This window comes from Diabrotica virgifera, chromosome 2 (assembly GCF_917563875.1).
Source record: "Diabrotica virgifera virgifera chromosome 2, PGI_DIABVI_V3a".
NCBI classification, from domain to species: domain Eukaryota; kingdom Metazoa; phylum Arthropoda; class Insecta; order Coleoptera; family Chrysomelidae; genus Diabrotica; species Diabrotica virgifera.
In genome coordinates, this window is record NC_065444.1 from 2,152,062 (window position 1) to 2,169,419 (window position 17,358).

Sequence of the window (17,358 nt, forward strand, 5' to 3'; positions counted from 1 at the left end):
ACTACTGCTTTACCAATTTTGCTGTGTTTTATTTGTCTAATCGTTTAGTGTTAAAATGAATCGAAGTAATATTATTAATATTAGAATCAACTATTTTCAATGGGAAATAAGCCACAATTTTACCAAAAAAAATGATTTTATTAACGTTTCGACGCCCAAGTCGGGTGTCGTTGTCAAAATACAAAATACGTATTTTGACAACGACACCCGACTTGGGCGTCGAAACGTTAATAAAATCATTTTTTTGGTAAAATTGTGGCTTATTTCCCATTGAAAATAGTTGATTATAAAAATGCCACAAGAAAATAGCTTCAGAACAACATTAATATTGGATAAAAAAGATCAAGGCAGGTTTTGTTTATATTTGATTCAGAGTTGGACCACCATCTCCATATAGCTATTTCAGCATCCTTATGCCTCATCGGTGAAGCTCAGAAGTCTCAACTCTATTCAATATAGTATAGTATAGTATCAAAACCAATTAATATTGGACTTACCAATTTCAAAAGTTTTCCCAACAGGTACATGTTTAGATACATGGACACAATTCTAGGCAGTGTGACACTTGAGTTCCAAAGTTCAAAGGCTGTAGATGAGTAATTATATACCAGGTATATAACACCGAAAAAAAATGTCATATAAACAGGAATTGGAAAATGCAAAACGTCCTTAAACAAAATCCATACGTTTCTATCGTAACGTGATATTAAATGTCGCATTTCTTCACACATCAAAATAAATCGGTAGATCAATTGCAAAACTATAGTCAGCACGACTCCAGTGGTGTATTGTACTGCAAAAGAGAGTTGCTTTTATACAAAAAAAAAAAGAAAATAACACCGCACACATCTTAAGGAAAATATAATGTCACTTAAATTCAATAAAATTTACATGAATAGATTCGTCTCGAAATCACGATCATTTCATATCATTGCGGCAACTCTGAATTTTGATTAATACCGGCGCAAATTCCAATTTTTCAAAAACAACTAGAGTGGGAATCAAAGGGTATTAGCATCGATGGAAAGATATTAAATCACCTCCGATATGTCGATGACATTGTTCTCATAACAGACGATTTAGGAGAAGCTAGTTATGCTACAACAACTACAGCAAGTAACAGAGACAGTCGGTTTAGAGATAAATTAGATCCCGTTATGCAACAAGGAACCAACTAACATTTTTTCGAAAATGGAGTTATTGGTTCCAATTGGCACCTCAGCACCATCTAGTGGACGATAGAACCACATTCTCTCTCTCTCTCTCTCTTGTCGTTTCCCCATTACTGAGTATCGTGATATCTTCAAATATTCTTAACAATGTTTCTCCATTGGTCTCTATCTTCAGCTGCTCTAAGAGCTTCGCAGAATGAGTTTCCAGCTGAATGCTTTATTTAGTCAGACCATCTAGTTGGTGATCGTCCTCTTGATATTCTCCCCGGAACGTTTCCAGAAACAATTAATCTCTCCAAACTGTCATCACCTCTGCGAACCACGTGACCAAAGAATTGCAGAATTCGTTGCTGACATATTGTAGACAGTCTTTTTTTAATATTGAGTTGGTTTAGAATGAAAAGGTTTGTCCTATGAGCTGTCCAAGGTATGCGCAGCATTCTTCTCCAGCACCACATCTCAAAGGTATCAATTTTTGGCGCTCGCATGCGCGAAGAGTCCAAGTCTCTGCTCCGTATAGAAATATTTAGAACACAAGGGCACATAGAACCATATTGCAGAATAGTAAATTCGGTTATACAGGTTTTCAATTTCGAACCAAGTAACTTTGGTTCCTTGTTGCAGGTATCAATCTCTAACATGCGACAGTTGGTTCCATGTTGTTGATTTATTTCAGTCAAATTTCAGTAGGTTTCAGATTATCATTGGCAATCAATAATTTGTGAAAATGTTACCTAACCAAAATAAATTTCCCAAAGAGTGCAAAAAATTAAAGAAATGTAACGTTGATGCCGTCAACTTCCACTGAAGCTTATATTGGCAATGTGCGAGAGGTATGTGCATTAAAAAATACCAAGTTTCTTGTAAAAGGTATATATTAAAATACCCTAAATAAGGGTCACAATACAAAACGTTTTCGGATTAAGGAATCCATCATCAGTGTTTAAAAGTCCTAAAATTAAGTATAACCTAATTAAATGAGATAAAAGTTAAAACTGACAGAGGTTTTCAAGAACAAGAGGTCATACCTACTTACAAAATTTGCATGCCTGAGCCACCAAAATGTATAGGGTAAAAACCCTTTAAATGTAAATAATAAAGATATTTTACATATTTTACATATTTATGTAAAATATCTTTATTATTTACATTTAAAGGGTTTTTACCCTATACATTTTGGTGGCTCAGGCATGCAAATTTTGTAAGTATGACCTCTTGTTCTTGAAAACCTCTGTCAATTTTAACTTTTATCTCATTTAATTAGGTTATACTTAATTTTAGGGCTTTTAAACACTGATGATGGATTCCTAAATCCGAAAACGTTTTGTATTGTGACCCTTATTTAGGGTATTTTAATATATACCTTTTACAAGAAACTTGGTATTTTTGTGATTTATGGTATACAGCCAGCTACAGGAAGTTTATTTTCCTCGTGGATTTTGTATGTGCATTGTTTACATATTGTATATGAGAGGTAAGCAAAAAAATCTACTTTTCATTTATGGCTCGACGGACAGGCAGGCCGTGGACCTCAAGAAGTGGGGTCTGGTCTAAGAAAATAACTATATTATCAGTAATGTTAGCGATAAAGTTGAGCACATTAGATATTCTGTGGATCGACTCTTGCGGGGGTCAAAACAGGAATATTAAAATCGTACTTCTATTAAAATGTCTTCTATCACAGCATTTAAAGACTATTAGGCTGAGATTTTTAGTTCCAGGTCACACGTTTCTTCCAAATGATAGTGATTTTGGAGGTGTTGAATGTGCTCTTAAAAAGCAACAAAATATATTTTCACCTGGCGAATATTGCAGTATAATGAAAAGTTGTAGGCAAAAACGACTCATTAATGTAAATATCATAACACAGGAAGCTTTTTTGAGTACCGCAAAATTAGAAAAGAAAATCGCCAACAGAAAAAAGCCAACCAACCAATAAGTTGGTTACAAACCAAAGAAATTAAATTATGTAAAGATAAGCCTTGTAGCATATTTTTTAAAATGACGTATCAAGACAATGACGATTATACAGAAATAACCATAAAAAAGGGAACAGGAAGAGAACCTTCAACTGAGCCACAGTTTGCCACATATTTAGAACCATTGCGGCCTAAAGGAAAGCTAGTTTCGGAAGCAAAACTTGAAAGGTATACAAAGCTTTCTTCATTTAATACCCTTAAGTTGCCACGATTTTTATACAAATCTTATAGCAGATAGTACTATAGTCGAGGATATAGACGGATTTAGCGGAAATCCAGATTTCGAACCAGATGCAGATTGTTAATGTTATATTTAACAACAAAGAACCACGTGATTTTTTCTACCTTAGGCGTTAATTTTTTAGTTGTTAATTTGATTATAGCATTAATATCCATAAGTATAATAAACGTGTTTACTTTTGTGTCGTTTCTTATTATTTTTATATCCAAATAATTTCCTCGAACAAATAAAACGTTTTTCTTGATTTTCTCAAAACTAAGTTAATGTCAGTTGGTTCCTTGTTGCATAACGGGGTCCAATTATGGTAAATAAATGATTACCAATTTCATCCCCAATGAGCTGATAGAAATCGAGAAATTGCCCATAGAACTTGTGGAAAAATATGTGTATTTGAGACACGACGCGAGACAACCAAACATACGAACTACTCAGAAGAATAAGTTTAGGTTGGGTTGCATTCGGAAAAATGAGAGACCTGTTTAAAACAAATATACCAATGTATTTAGAAAGGAAAGCTTTTAACCAGTGCGTTCTACCAGTCCTCACATACGCAGCAGAAACCTTAACTCTAACCAAAACATCAGTTGCGAAATTGAGGACACAAAGAAAGATGGAGAGATCAATGCTTTGAATAAGCTTAAAAATAGAAAGTAAGTTATCAATCGAAGTAGCGCAGAAAACGACAATAAATATCGCCTCCGTACCACCAGATTGACAACAGGTGGAATACTTTCTTTGGTTACAACCTCCCGAGATTTTCAAAGAAAAATAAATCATACAGGATGCCGAGGAAATTAAGATGAGAGAATTTTAAATAATTCACAACTCATCTGCTCAGCGTGGTAAAAGTTCCAACAAGAAAGATTCCTTAGTACTCAACAAAAGAGTAAATGAATTAATAATGTATAAACATTTTCAATTTCTTTACAACAGGAAAACGCAGCAGCTGCATAATACTCTGGTTAAAGAGGATATGGGACTACTGATGAGGGGGAAAAGACCTCCGAAACCGGTATAGACTCTTCCTGCACTCTCCGATTTAACCGGAGTATTATGCAGCTGCTGCACTTTCGTGCTGCAAAGAAATTGACAATGTTTATACATTCTTAAAAATAGAGAAAGGAACGAGTAAGTTCATAGGCGAACCGGAGTCGAAGATATTATCGAACGTATTACAAGACAAAAATTGAGATGAGCGGGACATGTTGCAAGAATGAAAGACTACAGATGAGTAAAAGTATACCTATAGAAATAACATTTTTGAAGTCCATAAAAATGTTATTCATAAATACTATTAGTCTAGTACAGCGATACTCAACCTTTTTTTTTCCTGGGCCACATACTAGCTATCGCCTTAGCTTGCGGGCCGCATAGGTAGAGTAGTATTTATACAGGGTGTTTAAACGGAAATACTTAAATGGTGAATATAGGTCACTGAGGCGGTTCTAGATATTCTATATTTATTGCCTCACCGATTTTTATAGCCGAGTTACAGGGTGTTTTTATTATCGATTTTGCCCATTTTTGTCTGGATCCATAACTTTATAACCACCTTGTATATTTTTTGATATTTATACAAGTATGTCTTTTTAGAACCCAAACCATAGAACTACTAATAAGAAGAAAAATCCAGGTCCGGATTAAAAAAATTATACCTAAATTCATTGTGACCTTGAAACAACACATCCTGTATGTACATATATTGCAATTTTCAAAACCCGTTTGCACATTTGAAAAGAGCAGAAAGAACTGAGTTTATAGGTTCGCTTTAATGTTTTCCGCAGAAAATTTAGTTACAATTATTTTTAAATGAAATAAATTGAAATTTTTAAAAACAGAGATTACAAAGCAGGTTTTTAAAACAATAATTTTAATAATAAATTGTTGAATATAATGAATAAATTCTCATTTTAACACTAATCAATACATACTTAGTTACTACATTGGAACGACCCACTAATACTAATCACAACAAAAATACATATGTCCAGATTAACAAAAAATATAAAATTGGAAAGAAATCCTTTGTAAAAGGTATAAAAATTTTTTTATTAAAAATCCCTTAAAAGGGCTACATCACAACAAAACGTTTTCGATTTTTTTAAAAAATCATCATCAGTATTCGATCTAAAAATAAGTATAACCGATTTAATGAATATAAAGTTATTATTTAAATATTGACAAAGGTTAGAGCAAGTTGGTTATACTTACAAACTGGATGCTAGCTGAGCCACAAAAGAAAAATATTTGGGTAAAAACCCTTTACATAAAATATAGATGCCTTAAAAGTGCATACTTCAGTAAAAAGGCCTGTGATGGTCACATGGCAAACAGGATAATGCCCTAAGGTAAGGTATACAGGTTTCCCAACACGTGGGATCCAAATTGAGTTGATCACATTTCAATGACTTAATGGCAACTGAATGCAAAATGAGTGATGTTTCTGAAAGGTGTCAAAAGACAGATGGACAACGTGACGTGGAATTTACCCTGTATTCCGACAGCCAACTAATTGTTAGTAAAATATTTAATGAAAATTTACCTAGTAATAACAAACATCAACAAAGTTGTGGCTATAATTACATTTAAGTAAGTACTTTGAATATGTAAGATGAACGTGAAGTATGAAATGATTTTTATAATGAGAAATAGCCAGAATCTATGCAGCCATCTATACATGTTCCTATTCAAATTGAAGTAAGTCCAACTGTGCTGTTGAAAATTTGATTTACTATGAATTAAAAGGAGTGTTTGGTTTGACACCTTTCAGAAACATCACTCATTTTGCATTCAGTTGCCATTAAGTCATTGAAATGTGATCAACTCAATTTGGATCCCACGTGTTGGGAAACCTGTATACCTTACCTTAGGGCATTATCCTGTTTGCCATGTGACCATCACAGGCCTTTTTACTGAAGTATGCACTTTTAAGGCATCTATATTTTATGTAAAGGGTTTTTACCCAAATATTTTTCTTTTGTGGCTCAGCTAGCATCCAGTTTGTAAGTATAACCAACTTGCTCTAACCTTTGTCAATATTTAAATAATAACTTTATATTCATTAAATCGGTTATACTTATTTTTAGATCGAACACTGATGATGATTTTTTTAAAAAATCGAAAACGTTTTGTTGTGATGTAGCCCTTTTAAGGGATTTTTAATAAAAAAAAATTTATACCTTTTACAAAGGATTTCTTTCCAATTTTGTGATTGATGGTATACAGCCAACTACAGGAAAACCTTTTTCTTTTCCTTGTGGATTTTTTAAAAAATATAAAGTGATTGTGACCTTGAAACAACACCCTGTATATTGAAATTTTTAAAACCCGTTTGCACATTTGAAAAGACCCAAGAAACAAATGGTTCACCTTCATTTTTTGCGCAGACAATTTAATGACTTCAATTAATTTTGAAATTATGTCGAATTTTTTAAGAACTCTGAGAAGTCACAACAAAAATTTCGATTTAATTTCGAAATTACTGCCATTAAATTGTCTGCACAAAAAATTGAAGCTCTCATTTAAACTTTGTTTTTTGTACTCTTTTCAAAGGTGCAAACGGATTTTGACAATTTTAATATACAGGGTGTTGTTTCAAGGTCACAGTTATTTTATATTTTTTTGTTAATTCAAACCTGGGTTTTTCTTGTGATAAGTAAGAGTCATTCCAATGTAGTATGTAATTATGAATTATTTTTAAGATGAATATTTATTCATTAAATTTAATAATTTGTTATTCAAAGTGCTTTAACAACCTGCCTTCTAATCTTCCTAAAAGTTCCTAAAAATTGCAGTATATTTAATGTCAAATTAAAGTCATTAAATTTTCTGTTCCCAAAACTAAAGCGAACCTGTAAACTCAGTTTTTGTGCTGTTTTCAAATGTGCAAATAAATCTTGAAAATTTTAATATGCAGGGTGTTGTTTCAAGGTCACAATCAATTAAAGAGTACAGGGGAAAAACTAGGAATGTCACTTTTTCATGAATTTTGGCTTTTATCGCGATGGGGTAGCAAAAGCTGAGTACTATCGAGTGGAGTATCGATTCAGAACAATAACCAGAAAAATCAGTCTATATAAATTTTTTAAGAATTTGTATACAGGCGAAGGACCAGGATTGTCCGCACGCCACTGGACAAAAATAAGGAATGTTAGCAGTTTTTTGGTGCATTATTAAATTAATAACTTAATATAGATCAATATTATATTAAGATTATATACCAATAATTGCCAGAATTCTGCTAAGAATCTCCTAATAGACCAGGGCGCATCTGTAAAAATATTAGTACATTTGGACGTTGAGAGGTGACTCAAATTTTTTTGCAGAAATTGCTTGAAAATAACTCAATTAATAATATTTGAGTTATCCTCCCTCTCAAAAAGGTCCGGAACATTGTTTAAATAATCAAAATGTCAAAAAATGAAGGAAAAATTCGATTTTTTTCTTCGTTTTTTGATTATAACTTTAAGAGTATTCATTTCCGAGAAAAGTTGTAGTGACATAAAAGTTGTGTAATTAAATTTCCTATAATATAGAGTTGGTTGAAAATTTAAAAAATAGTCACCCTTGTTGCAAAATAGCAATAATTGGGAAAAAACTATACAAAAACAAGTATTCGCATTTTACGTTTTTCAACCATTTATGCTAAACTTAGGACCTTCAAATTTCACCCAGAAAAACTATATGATACAGTTAAGCAATACCGTAAATTTCATTAAGATCGGTTCAATAGATTTTGCAAAATAAATTTTGCAATCCAGCTTTCGCAAAAAAAATTCATTTTTTCAAACTGGTACAGGACTGAAAATAAAGCAGATAGCAAGTTGAAATTTTTTTTGCTTATAGAAGTGTACTGTACCTTTCACTTTCAATTTGCAAAACTAAAATCGATTAACCACCACGGCGTCAGGAATTTTTTTAAATAAACATTAATTATTGGTGTTGCGCGCAGGACACCGGATAGTTTGCTCTGATTGGGCATTCCAATGACCTTTGATAATTAGTGATACATTTTAATTTTTATTACATTTCGATATAAATAAATAAATTTGTTTATTGCAAAATAAAAACACATACTCTATCCTTTGAAATAACACTTTTTTTAGCAAAAACTTTCTTTGTTCATATATTTTAACATGAGAATAAATGTTTATTATTTTTAAACATATACAATTGTTTAAACAATATTTCACAAACAATAATAAAATTAGTTTGATTTTTGTGGAATTAAAATATTAAAATACAACAAAATATAGAGTAAGAAAATAATATATTAGATGAATATTGGAAGAAATTTTGGTGGAAATCAACTTCATGTGAATCGAACACCGCTGTCCTGCGCGTAGCACCAATAATTAATGTTTATTTAAAAAAATTCCTGACGCCGTAGTAGTTAATAGATTTTAATTTCGCAAATTGGAAATGAAAGGTACAGTACACTTCTATACGCAAAAAAAAATTTCAACTTGCTATCTGCTTTATTTTCAGTCCTGTAATATTTTGAAAAAATGAATTGTTTTTGCGAAAGCTGGATTGCAAAATTTATTTTGCAAAATCTGTTGAACCGATCTTAATAAATTTATAGTATTGCTTTACTGTATCATAAAGTTTTTCTGGGTGAAATATGAAGGTCATAAGTGTAGCATAAATGGTTGAAAAACGTAAAATGCCAATACTTGTTTTTGTATGTTTTTTTTTCGCAAATATTGCCATTTTGCAACAAGGGTGACTATTTTTTCAACTTTTAACTAATTCTACATTGTAGGAAATTTAATTACGCAACTTTTATGTCAGTACATCTTTTCTGGGAAATGAATACTTTTAAAGTTATAATCAAAAAACGAAGAAAAAAGTCGAATTTTTCCTTAATTTTTTGACATTTTGATTATTTAAACAATGTTCCGGACCATTTTGAGTGGGAGGATAACTCAAATATTATTATTTGAGTTATTTTCAAGCAATTTCTGCAAAAAAATTTGAGTCACCTCTCAACGTCCATCTCAAAACAGATGGGCCCTGGACTATAAGTAGTTTTTAGATACCATAAGAATTGAACCTTTATTGGTGTTTATCTCAATATGTATAAAATGTGACATTCCTTGTTTTCCCCCTGTACTCTTCAATTTATATTTTTTTGTTAATCCGGACTTGGATTTTTCTTGTGATTACTAAACGGGTTGTTCCAATGTGTCTAGTAAATAAGTGTTGATTATTTTTCAAATGGGTATTTGTTCATTAACTTTAATAATTTATTATTATCTAAAAGTTAATAATACCTACTTTTTCATCCCAGAGTTCTTAAAAATTTCAATATAAATTCACAATCACGCACAAACATGCCTTAAACACAGCGGCACACTATCAAATAATTTGACAAACACGTGAAATTTGACAAATAATTTGATCATTTACAGGGCCTTTTAGTGAGCCTTCGGGCCGGATGAAAAACTCTGGAGGGCCGCATGCGGCCCGCGGGCCGCAGGTTGAGTATCACTGGTCTAGTAGATGCTATTCACAACAGCTTAAACCCAGCGTGAGCTACACCGATTAGAGGAAGTATTATATATGTACTTTGGTACGACTGACCTGCAGAAGATTTATGGAGTACCGAATTATAAAAAACTTACGTACATTTGATTTTAGATTTATTTATATCAATTTACGTCGTTATTAAGCAAAATTCAGAGTTGGCGCAATGACATGAAATGATCGTAATTTCGAGAAGAATCTCTTTATGTCGATTTTATCGAATTTGAGTGACATTATATGTTCCATAAGATGTGTGCAGTGTCCTTTGGTGATTCTAGATTATATTTTTAGGTAATCTGTGCACACAAAGATTATAAGCCAAAAATCTTATAGATCACAAATAAAAAGTAAACCAAAACTTACTTGCAAATACGCAAAAACTATTTTCATTGTGGATTAAGTCAACTGGAACAAAAAAAAATTCTGTTTAAAATAAAAAAACAATTTTGTAAGTGGATATAAATAATTCACTGCAGTATAGTTGGTATTAGTATACACTGGTTTCGACACACTTTAACCCTTAAGTACTAACATCTTAAATCAATGACGTAAACACTAACTAACCGCCTTACAGACGGGTCTAACATTTTAGTGGTAATTTTTGTTTGTGTTACATATTTTAATGCAAAAAAATATTTCGATGACTTACTGAAAGTATTGATTATCTAAAAACCACAGTAATTAATCTAGTTTTTCAACGAAAACTTTTCGTTTATAAATTCGCAAAGTATGTGTGTTATTGCGTTGCAACTCCTGCAATACTTAGAGCAGATTTATTGATGGATTCTTATGTAGTTTTGTCTTCTGAATCCAAATCTGAAAACGGCATTTTGATATCTCTAACCGTCTTCGAGATAATCGACCTCAAAGTAAAAAATGTGACGTCACAATCCTTTTATTTTCTGCCGACACACCAAACGTTAGCTGAAATCGTTTCTAGTAAGTAGGCTAGTTTTTTAATCTGAATTTGTTACGCAAAGCATAGGTTATTTACATTTGAGTTTGACACTTCGTGAATGTCAAACTAAATTTTAAATTAAGTATTAATAAAATATCAATGACATTTGATAGTGAATTTAATTATTATAATATAAAATAAATAAGATGTTAAAAATACAATTTGAGTATATTTTAAAAGCAATAATTTATTAACAATTTTAAAAAGGTTTAAAAAGGTACCTAATGATAAATGGACTATTCCATTTGTTATGAAATGAAAATTGTTATTATAGTCGGTTTGCTAAACTCAGACACAACTGGCTAGTGATTTTAGTAGGTAATTTTTTTGTTTTTTGCCAATTTTGCGAAAACTGACAAAATTACTAACTATTTAGTAATTATTAACTATTTAGTAATTATTAATTATTTAGTAATTATTTTTTTTGCCAAATTGGCAAATTTACTGACTAAAATCACTAGCCAGTTGTGTTTCGAGTTTAGCGAACCGACTACCTATATGAAATGTTGTTTGGAATAAAAAATTATGGTCTAATATGTGCAATTACATCCTTCAAATGTAAAAAATATTTGAAGATTTTTCTCAAATTATGGATACCAACAACATTTTCATTTATAACTCTTTTATTTTTAATTTGACGAAGAAAAGTTATTCTTTATAAAAAGCTCTTCATGGTCTAAGATTTATGACGCAACCATCATATATCAAATTGTATTAATTTTATACGAGGTATATAAAAAATATGAATTTCGATCAAGAGTAAAGTACCTTTATAGTTCACAATATTTAAATAAGAATGATATAATTGCACTTCGCTTATGTCGTCTTCTACCTCATCAAACCATTTCAAAAGAGTTTCCTTAGGGTCTTTATTCCCTTATTTGATGTTTTTTGACAAACTGGGGCACAATATGTGTAATGACGAACTGGGCACAAACAATAACACCCCGTCTATTAAACGGAAATCACACTTTGAGCCTAAATATCTTTCGAATAACAACCTGCCGCAAATTGCCGAATTCAATACTACTAAAGAACAACCCAACTTGAAAAGTCATAAACGGGCGACTTTCAAAATTTTCTAGGAAGGAAAATATCCCACTTTCGACGAGCGATGCAGTCTGAGAGACGGAGTGTTAGTACTTAAGGATTACCCTTACCCAACAACTTCCAACGATTCACACAAATCGATGGTGAAAATTCCCAACCTCCTATGTCAATTTTTGGATATTTTGTTTTGTTGCCCTAAAATTAAAGAGAAATATTAATTTTGACTGTTTACAAGCTCCTATGTCGTTAATTCATGTATAGTCATCTACAGGGTGTCCCCGAAAATAGTGCGTTCCTTAGAAGTATAAGTAGAAGGCACAATGTAGAGTAAAAAAGTCTTATAACATTTTTTTCTAAATTGATCCGTTTGAGCAAAAAACGAAAATACATTTTGATATGCAAATTGAAGTCTGGCAACAACGCGCAACTCAAAAATCTAAAGATTAAAAAAGTAGGTTTGTAGGTCAGTTGCATCTGGTAAGTAAAATAATGTAATTATCAACCAAACCCATATCCATTATTTTGCAGGTACGTACCTATGATGTCAACAACCCCAAAAATCACACCTCAAAGTAAATAAACAAGGGGTTATTAGGTTAAATTTCCACAGTCACAGCAAGTTCTTCTAGGCTACGTTGCCATGTCATTCAAATTTATGAAAATAAAAATTCACTTATATGGAGAACAATGTAATTTTTTTCTTGGAAACGGTTAACTTTACAAAAAAATGTTATATGACTTTTTTGTTCTAAATTGTGTATTATATCCATACCGTAAGCCTTATAGTCCATTCTTTCACGGTTTTTGCTCTAAATTTTAAAAAACCGCTTGGTTTGACATGAAATTTGGCATGCGTATAGCTTACATGTCAAAGAAAAAAAGTGATATTGTGCCGATGTGTGCTTTTGCCCTGGGGGTGACTTTCACCCCCTCTTGGGGGTGAAAAAATATATGTCCAAAATAAGTCCGGAAATGGGTAAACTGACTAATTTTAAGTAACTTTTGTTCTATAGAGCTTTTTCGCCAAGTCAACACTTTCTAGTTATTTGCGAGTGAATATGTTCATTTTTCAACAAAATAACCACATTTTTGGACGGTTTTTCGCAAATACCTCAAATTAAGTATTTTGTCGAAAAAAACGTTCTTAGCAAAAATATAGCACATAAAAAAGTAAAAAAAATGGTGTACGCGTTAGGTCTCTGGATCTCGTAGAACCAGAGTTATAGCCAATGAAAAATAGATTCATATTCACCAAATTTCAAATAGAATATTTCGACGTGAAATATCCAAAAATTAAACACTTTTTGGGAAAAACCTATTTTAACTTTTTTAAAGTGTTTAATAAAAAAAGCTTTATTTCTGTTTTTACAAAAAGTTTCTAGCATTAAATTTAAGCAAGTTACGCTCAAAATAAAGTTGGTCCCTTTTGTTTTTGCAAAAAAAAATCGGGAAGACCACCCCCTAATTAGCAATGAAATTAATCGTTACCGCTCCACAAATCATTTTTCTTATGTTGTGTTTATATGATCTGTAAGTTTGATCGAGTCAAAGTGCTTATTTTTGAAACAATTTGGTTTCAAAGTAAAATTTTTAAAAATTTAAATTTTGAGAAATATGCTTTTTTTTCAAAATAACTTAAAAATTGTTAGATACCAAAAATATCGAAAAACAAAAAAAGTCAGATTTGCTTTTCTGAATATCATGTATTTTTTTGTTTTTCTGTTAGACAAAAATTGATTAAGATTTGGTGTTTCTAAATTTGCATACATTCGTGATCAGCGACTCGTTCAACCCCTATTAACTACAGCCCTTTCAATAATAAGGACTTTGAACCGATGAAACTTACAGATCTTATAAACAATATATACACGAGTCAAGAAACTTGTGAAGTCGTAACGATTAAGTTTATTTAAGATATTAATTAGGGGGTGATTTTCTCGATTTTTTTACCAAAACCAAAAGGGACTAACTTTATTTTGAGCGTAACTTGTTTAATTTTGATGTTAGAAATTTTTTTATAAAACAAAAATGAAGCTTTTTTTAAACACTTTAAATAAGTTGTAATGAATTTTACCCGAAATGTGCTTAATTTTTGGTTATTTCACGTTAAAATATTCCATTTGGAATTTGACGAATATGAACCTATTTTTCATTATCTATAACTCTACTTCTGCTAGGTGTAGAGACGTGATATATACACTTTTTTTAAATTTCTTACAGGCTATATTTTTGCTAAAAATGTTTTTTCGACAAAATACTTACTATTTGAGTTATTTGCGAAAAACCGTCTAAAAATGTGGTTATTTTGTTGAAAAATGAACATATTCACTCGCAAATAACTCGAAAAGTGTTGACTTGGCGAAAAAGCTCTATAGAACGAAAGTTACTTAAAATTAGTCAGTTTACCCATTTCCGGAGTTGTTTTGGACATATATTTTTTCACCCCCAAGAGGGGGTGAAAGTCACCCCCAGGGCAAAAGCAAACGTCGGCACAATATCACTTTTTTTCTTTGACATGTAAGCTATGCGTATGCCAAATTTCATGTCAATCCAAGCGGTTCTTTAAAATTTAGAGCAAAAACCGTGAAAGAATGGACTATAATTGTGATGAGTGGTTCCTGAGATACCACCGGTCAAAGTTGACCGGCATTTACGGCAAAGATATAAACAATAGGCTCATAATTTTCGAACTATCACCTTTTTATTTTTGTCCTCTTTCTCCACGCCAATTTTTATATCTTTAAAACACTCATAACATATATTATTATAATAAAAACTATCGATGTTACGAGTGAAAATTGCCAAAAATAGCAAAATTCTAATCAAAAATTAGGTTGGAGAAAATGTAATCTCAAAGTTCAAAATCGGTATACGTTAAAAAAAGAATGTGTATGTACTTTGTACGCACGTAAGAAGTTATACTTCTATTATATAATTTCAAAGAAATAAATATACTTAACAGGTTAATTGTATTTTATTTAAATATTAAACTAATTTTCTTACCTACCACTTTTAAAAATTTTTTATTAAAACGATACTAAAAATTAAAAAAAAAAAGAATATGAATCGTCCGGGATTTGAAACCGGGACCTCTCGATCTCCGGTCACACGCTCTCCCACTGAGCTATATTCCCTTCGCTTTGACAGGTTACAAGATTTCTCATGTGAAAACCACCCCCATGGCAAAAGCACATATCGGCACAATATCACTTTTTTTCTTTGACTTGTTAGCTATGTGTATGCCAAATTTCATGTCAATTCAAGCGGTTCTTTAAAATTTAGAGGTTTTGCAATATTTTACCGTTAAAGAACGGGCTATTTAAGGAACGCACTATTTTCGGGGACACCCTGTACAAGCCAATTAACGAATACGACAAATGAACTGTAAATAGTAAAAATACATATTTTTCTTTAATTTTAGGGCATCAAAACAAAATAGCCAAAAATTGACATAGCGAGGTTGGGATCTTTCACCATCCAAATATTTCTCAGCTCATCCTCCAAGTCACTCTCATCATCATCCAGCCTCAAAAATCCACTTCTGAAAATACGCATCTTCTTCGTGTTTCCAACCACTTCTATCTTGCATCGCTTTCATCGAGTTTTTATTTAAGGAGAAAATACACAATTCAATTCGGTTGTAAATGTGGATGATTCAATTACATTGTTCAATCGAATTGAAAAGCATACGTTAGAAGACGCTTCAATTATTATTTTGGTTCCAAAATATGGGCAAACCCATATGGGCATATGGAGTGTTTTGGCTCCGTATGTCAACACTTGGAGGACGCATTGACCAAATACTTTTCTCTTTAGACATGTGAGCAGCTCACTTTTAAAATTTTCTCTCAATTTTCCATATTTTCCTATTCTTCTATTCAGTTCATGGGTCTGATTATCCCCGCCAATCATAATGCTCTGGTTGGGTACCCAATTTGTCATTATTTTTGTTTTCGAGATGTTTATATTTAAATTTACATTTTCTGTAGCCACAACGAGTTCCTGTACCATCTCTCTTACTATTCCTGGATCATCAGCTATTATGACTATACCATCGGCGTTTAGATATTCTCCATCTATTTTTATTCCCTTCGTTAGCTAATCCAAATTATTAAAAGCATTTTCCAGCACCGTATTAAAAAGTTTAGATGACATTGGGTCTCCTTGTCTAACGCCCCGCTCTTGATTGCGTTCCTTGTGTTTCTTCTGTGTTTTTTCTTTTAAAAGTTTCCCTTTATAAGTTTCGGAGTAAGTAATAAGCAACGATTCACCTGACCAAATAATACAACAATATTTAGGCTGGTGCTTTGGATGGGTAGGGTAATTGATAACTCAAAGATCATAGGAAATAGGCAGATTACAGATTTATAATTATTATTTCTTAACTATGAAAACGAAATTGGTGAGACTCAACATGAACAATGTTAATTATCGTCAAATTCATTTTAAAAAAGGGTATAAAAATAGTAACCCATTAAAATCGCATTTAATCCACAATAACGGCCATATCACTTAGTCATAGTCACGTAGGCATCATTTTATTAGTGAAATGAAGTTTCTTATCTTGCGTTGTATTTATTGTTTCGAATTGTTAACACCTTATATTGATAAGTTTCTGAAAATATGTTAGTAATGTTTTACTGAAAATGCCAATACATACGTGTTTTATAATAATATGTAGATACTCTAGTAACCTACAGAAGAACTTTATTGCGGAAGAAACAATGGTGGTTTTAGAAACTAGCGAATCAAAATTTACATTTGCACTAAATAATGATTTGATAATAGTGATTTGCCGGAAAACGATCACCATTCTATCAAGAATGGAGCAATCAAGAGCAGCCTTTTTGAAGATGAGGAAATTTCTGAGTAACCCAAGACTCAATCTGCCAATTCAATATCGGATGGTAAAATATTATATCCACTCTATTCTTCTTGATGATGTCGGAGCCTGGGCCTGGATTCCGTGCACTGTAGATATCTACACGTAGCTTTCTATCGATGTGAATTTTCGTAAAAATATTTGAATTTTTAGCTTTAATTGAATTATTTTCTAGTTTTGCTAGGTTATACTCTAATTGATGCTGAAGTGACACTTAGTAAAACAAGAAAATATTTGAATTAAAACTAAAAATTCAAATATATTGACATTGATAGAAAGCGATCGGCGCGATGTCAATATATTTTAATTTTTAGTTTTAATTCAAATATTTTCTTGTTTTACTAAGTGTCACTTCAGCATCAATTAGAGTATAACCTAGCAAAACTAGAAAATAATTCAATTAAAGCTAAAAATTCAAACATTTTTACGAAAATTGACATCGATAGAAAGCGACGTGTAGATATCTACAGTGCACGGAATCCAGGCCCTGGACTGTTAATAATGATTTAATGAGAAAGCAGGAAGCTTTTGAGACATGGCTTTTTAGG

The 17,358-nt window shown here is 31.7% G+C and overlaps 1 protein-coding gene across 2 annotated transcripts in view; it reads right to left on the reverse strand.

Annotated features, from left to right (window-relative positions):
- Window positions 1–17,358, reverse strand: part of LOC126879940 (stimulator of interferon genes protein homolog) — a 91,602-nt gene that overhangs the window by 41,674 nt on the left and 32,570 nt on the right. For both annotated transcript variants that reach the window (XM_050643315.1, XM_050643316.1), the window contains exons 3-4: window positions 10,284–10,325; window positions 498–793 (exon numbers count right to left, since the gene is read on the reverse strand). In XM_050643315.1, the coding sequence (XP_050499272.1) occupies window positions 498–793; window positions 10,284–10,325 (338 nt within the window). The remainder of the gene's footprint in view (window positions 1–497; window positions 794–10,283; window positions 10,326–17,358) is intronic.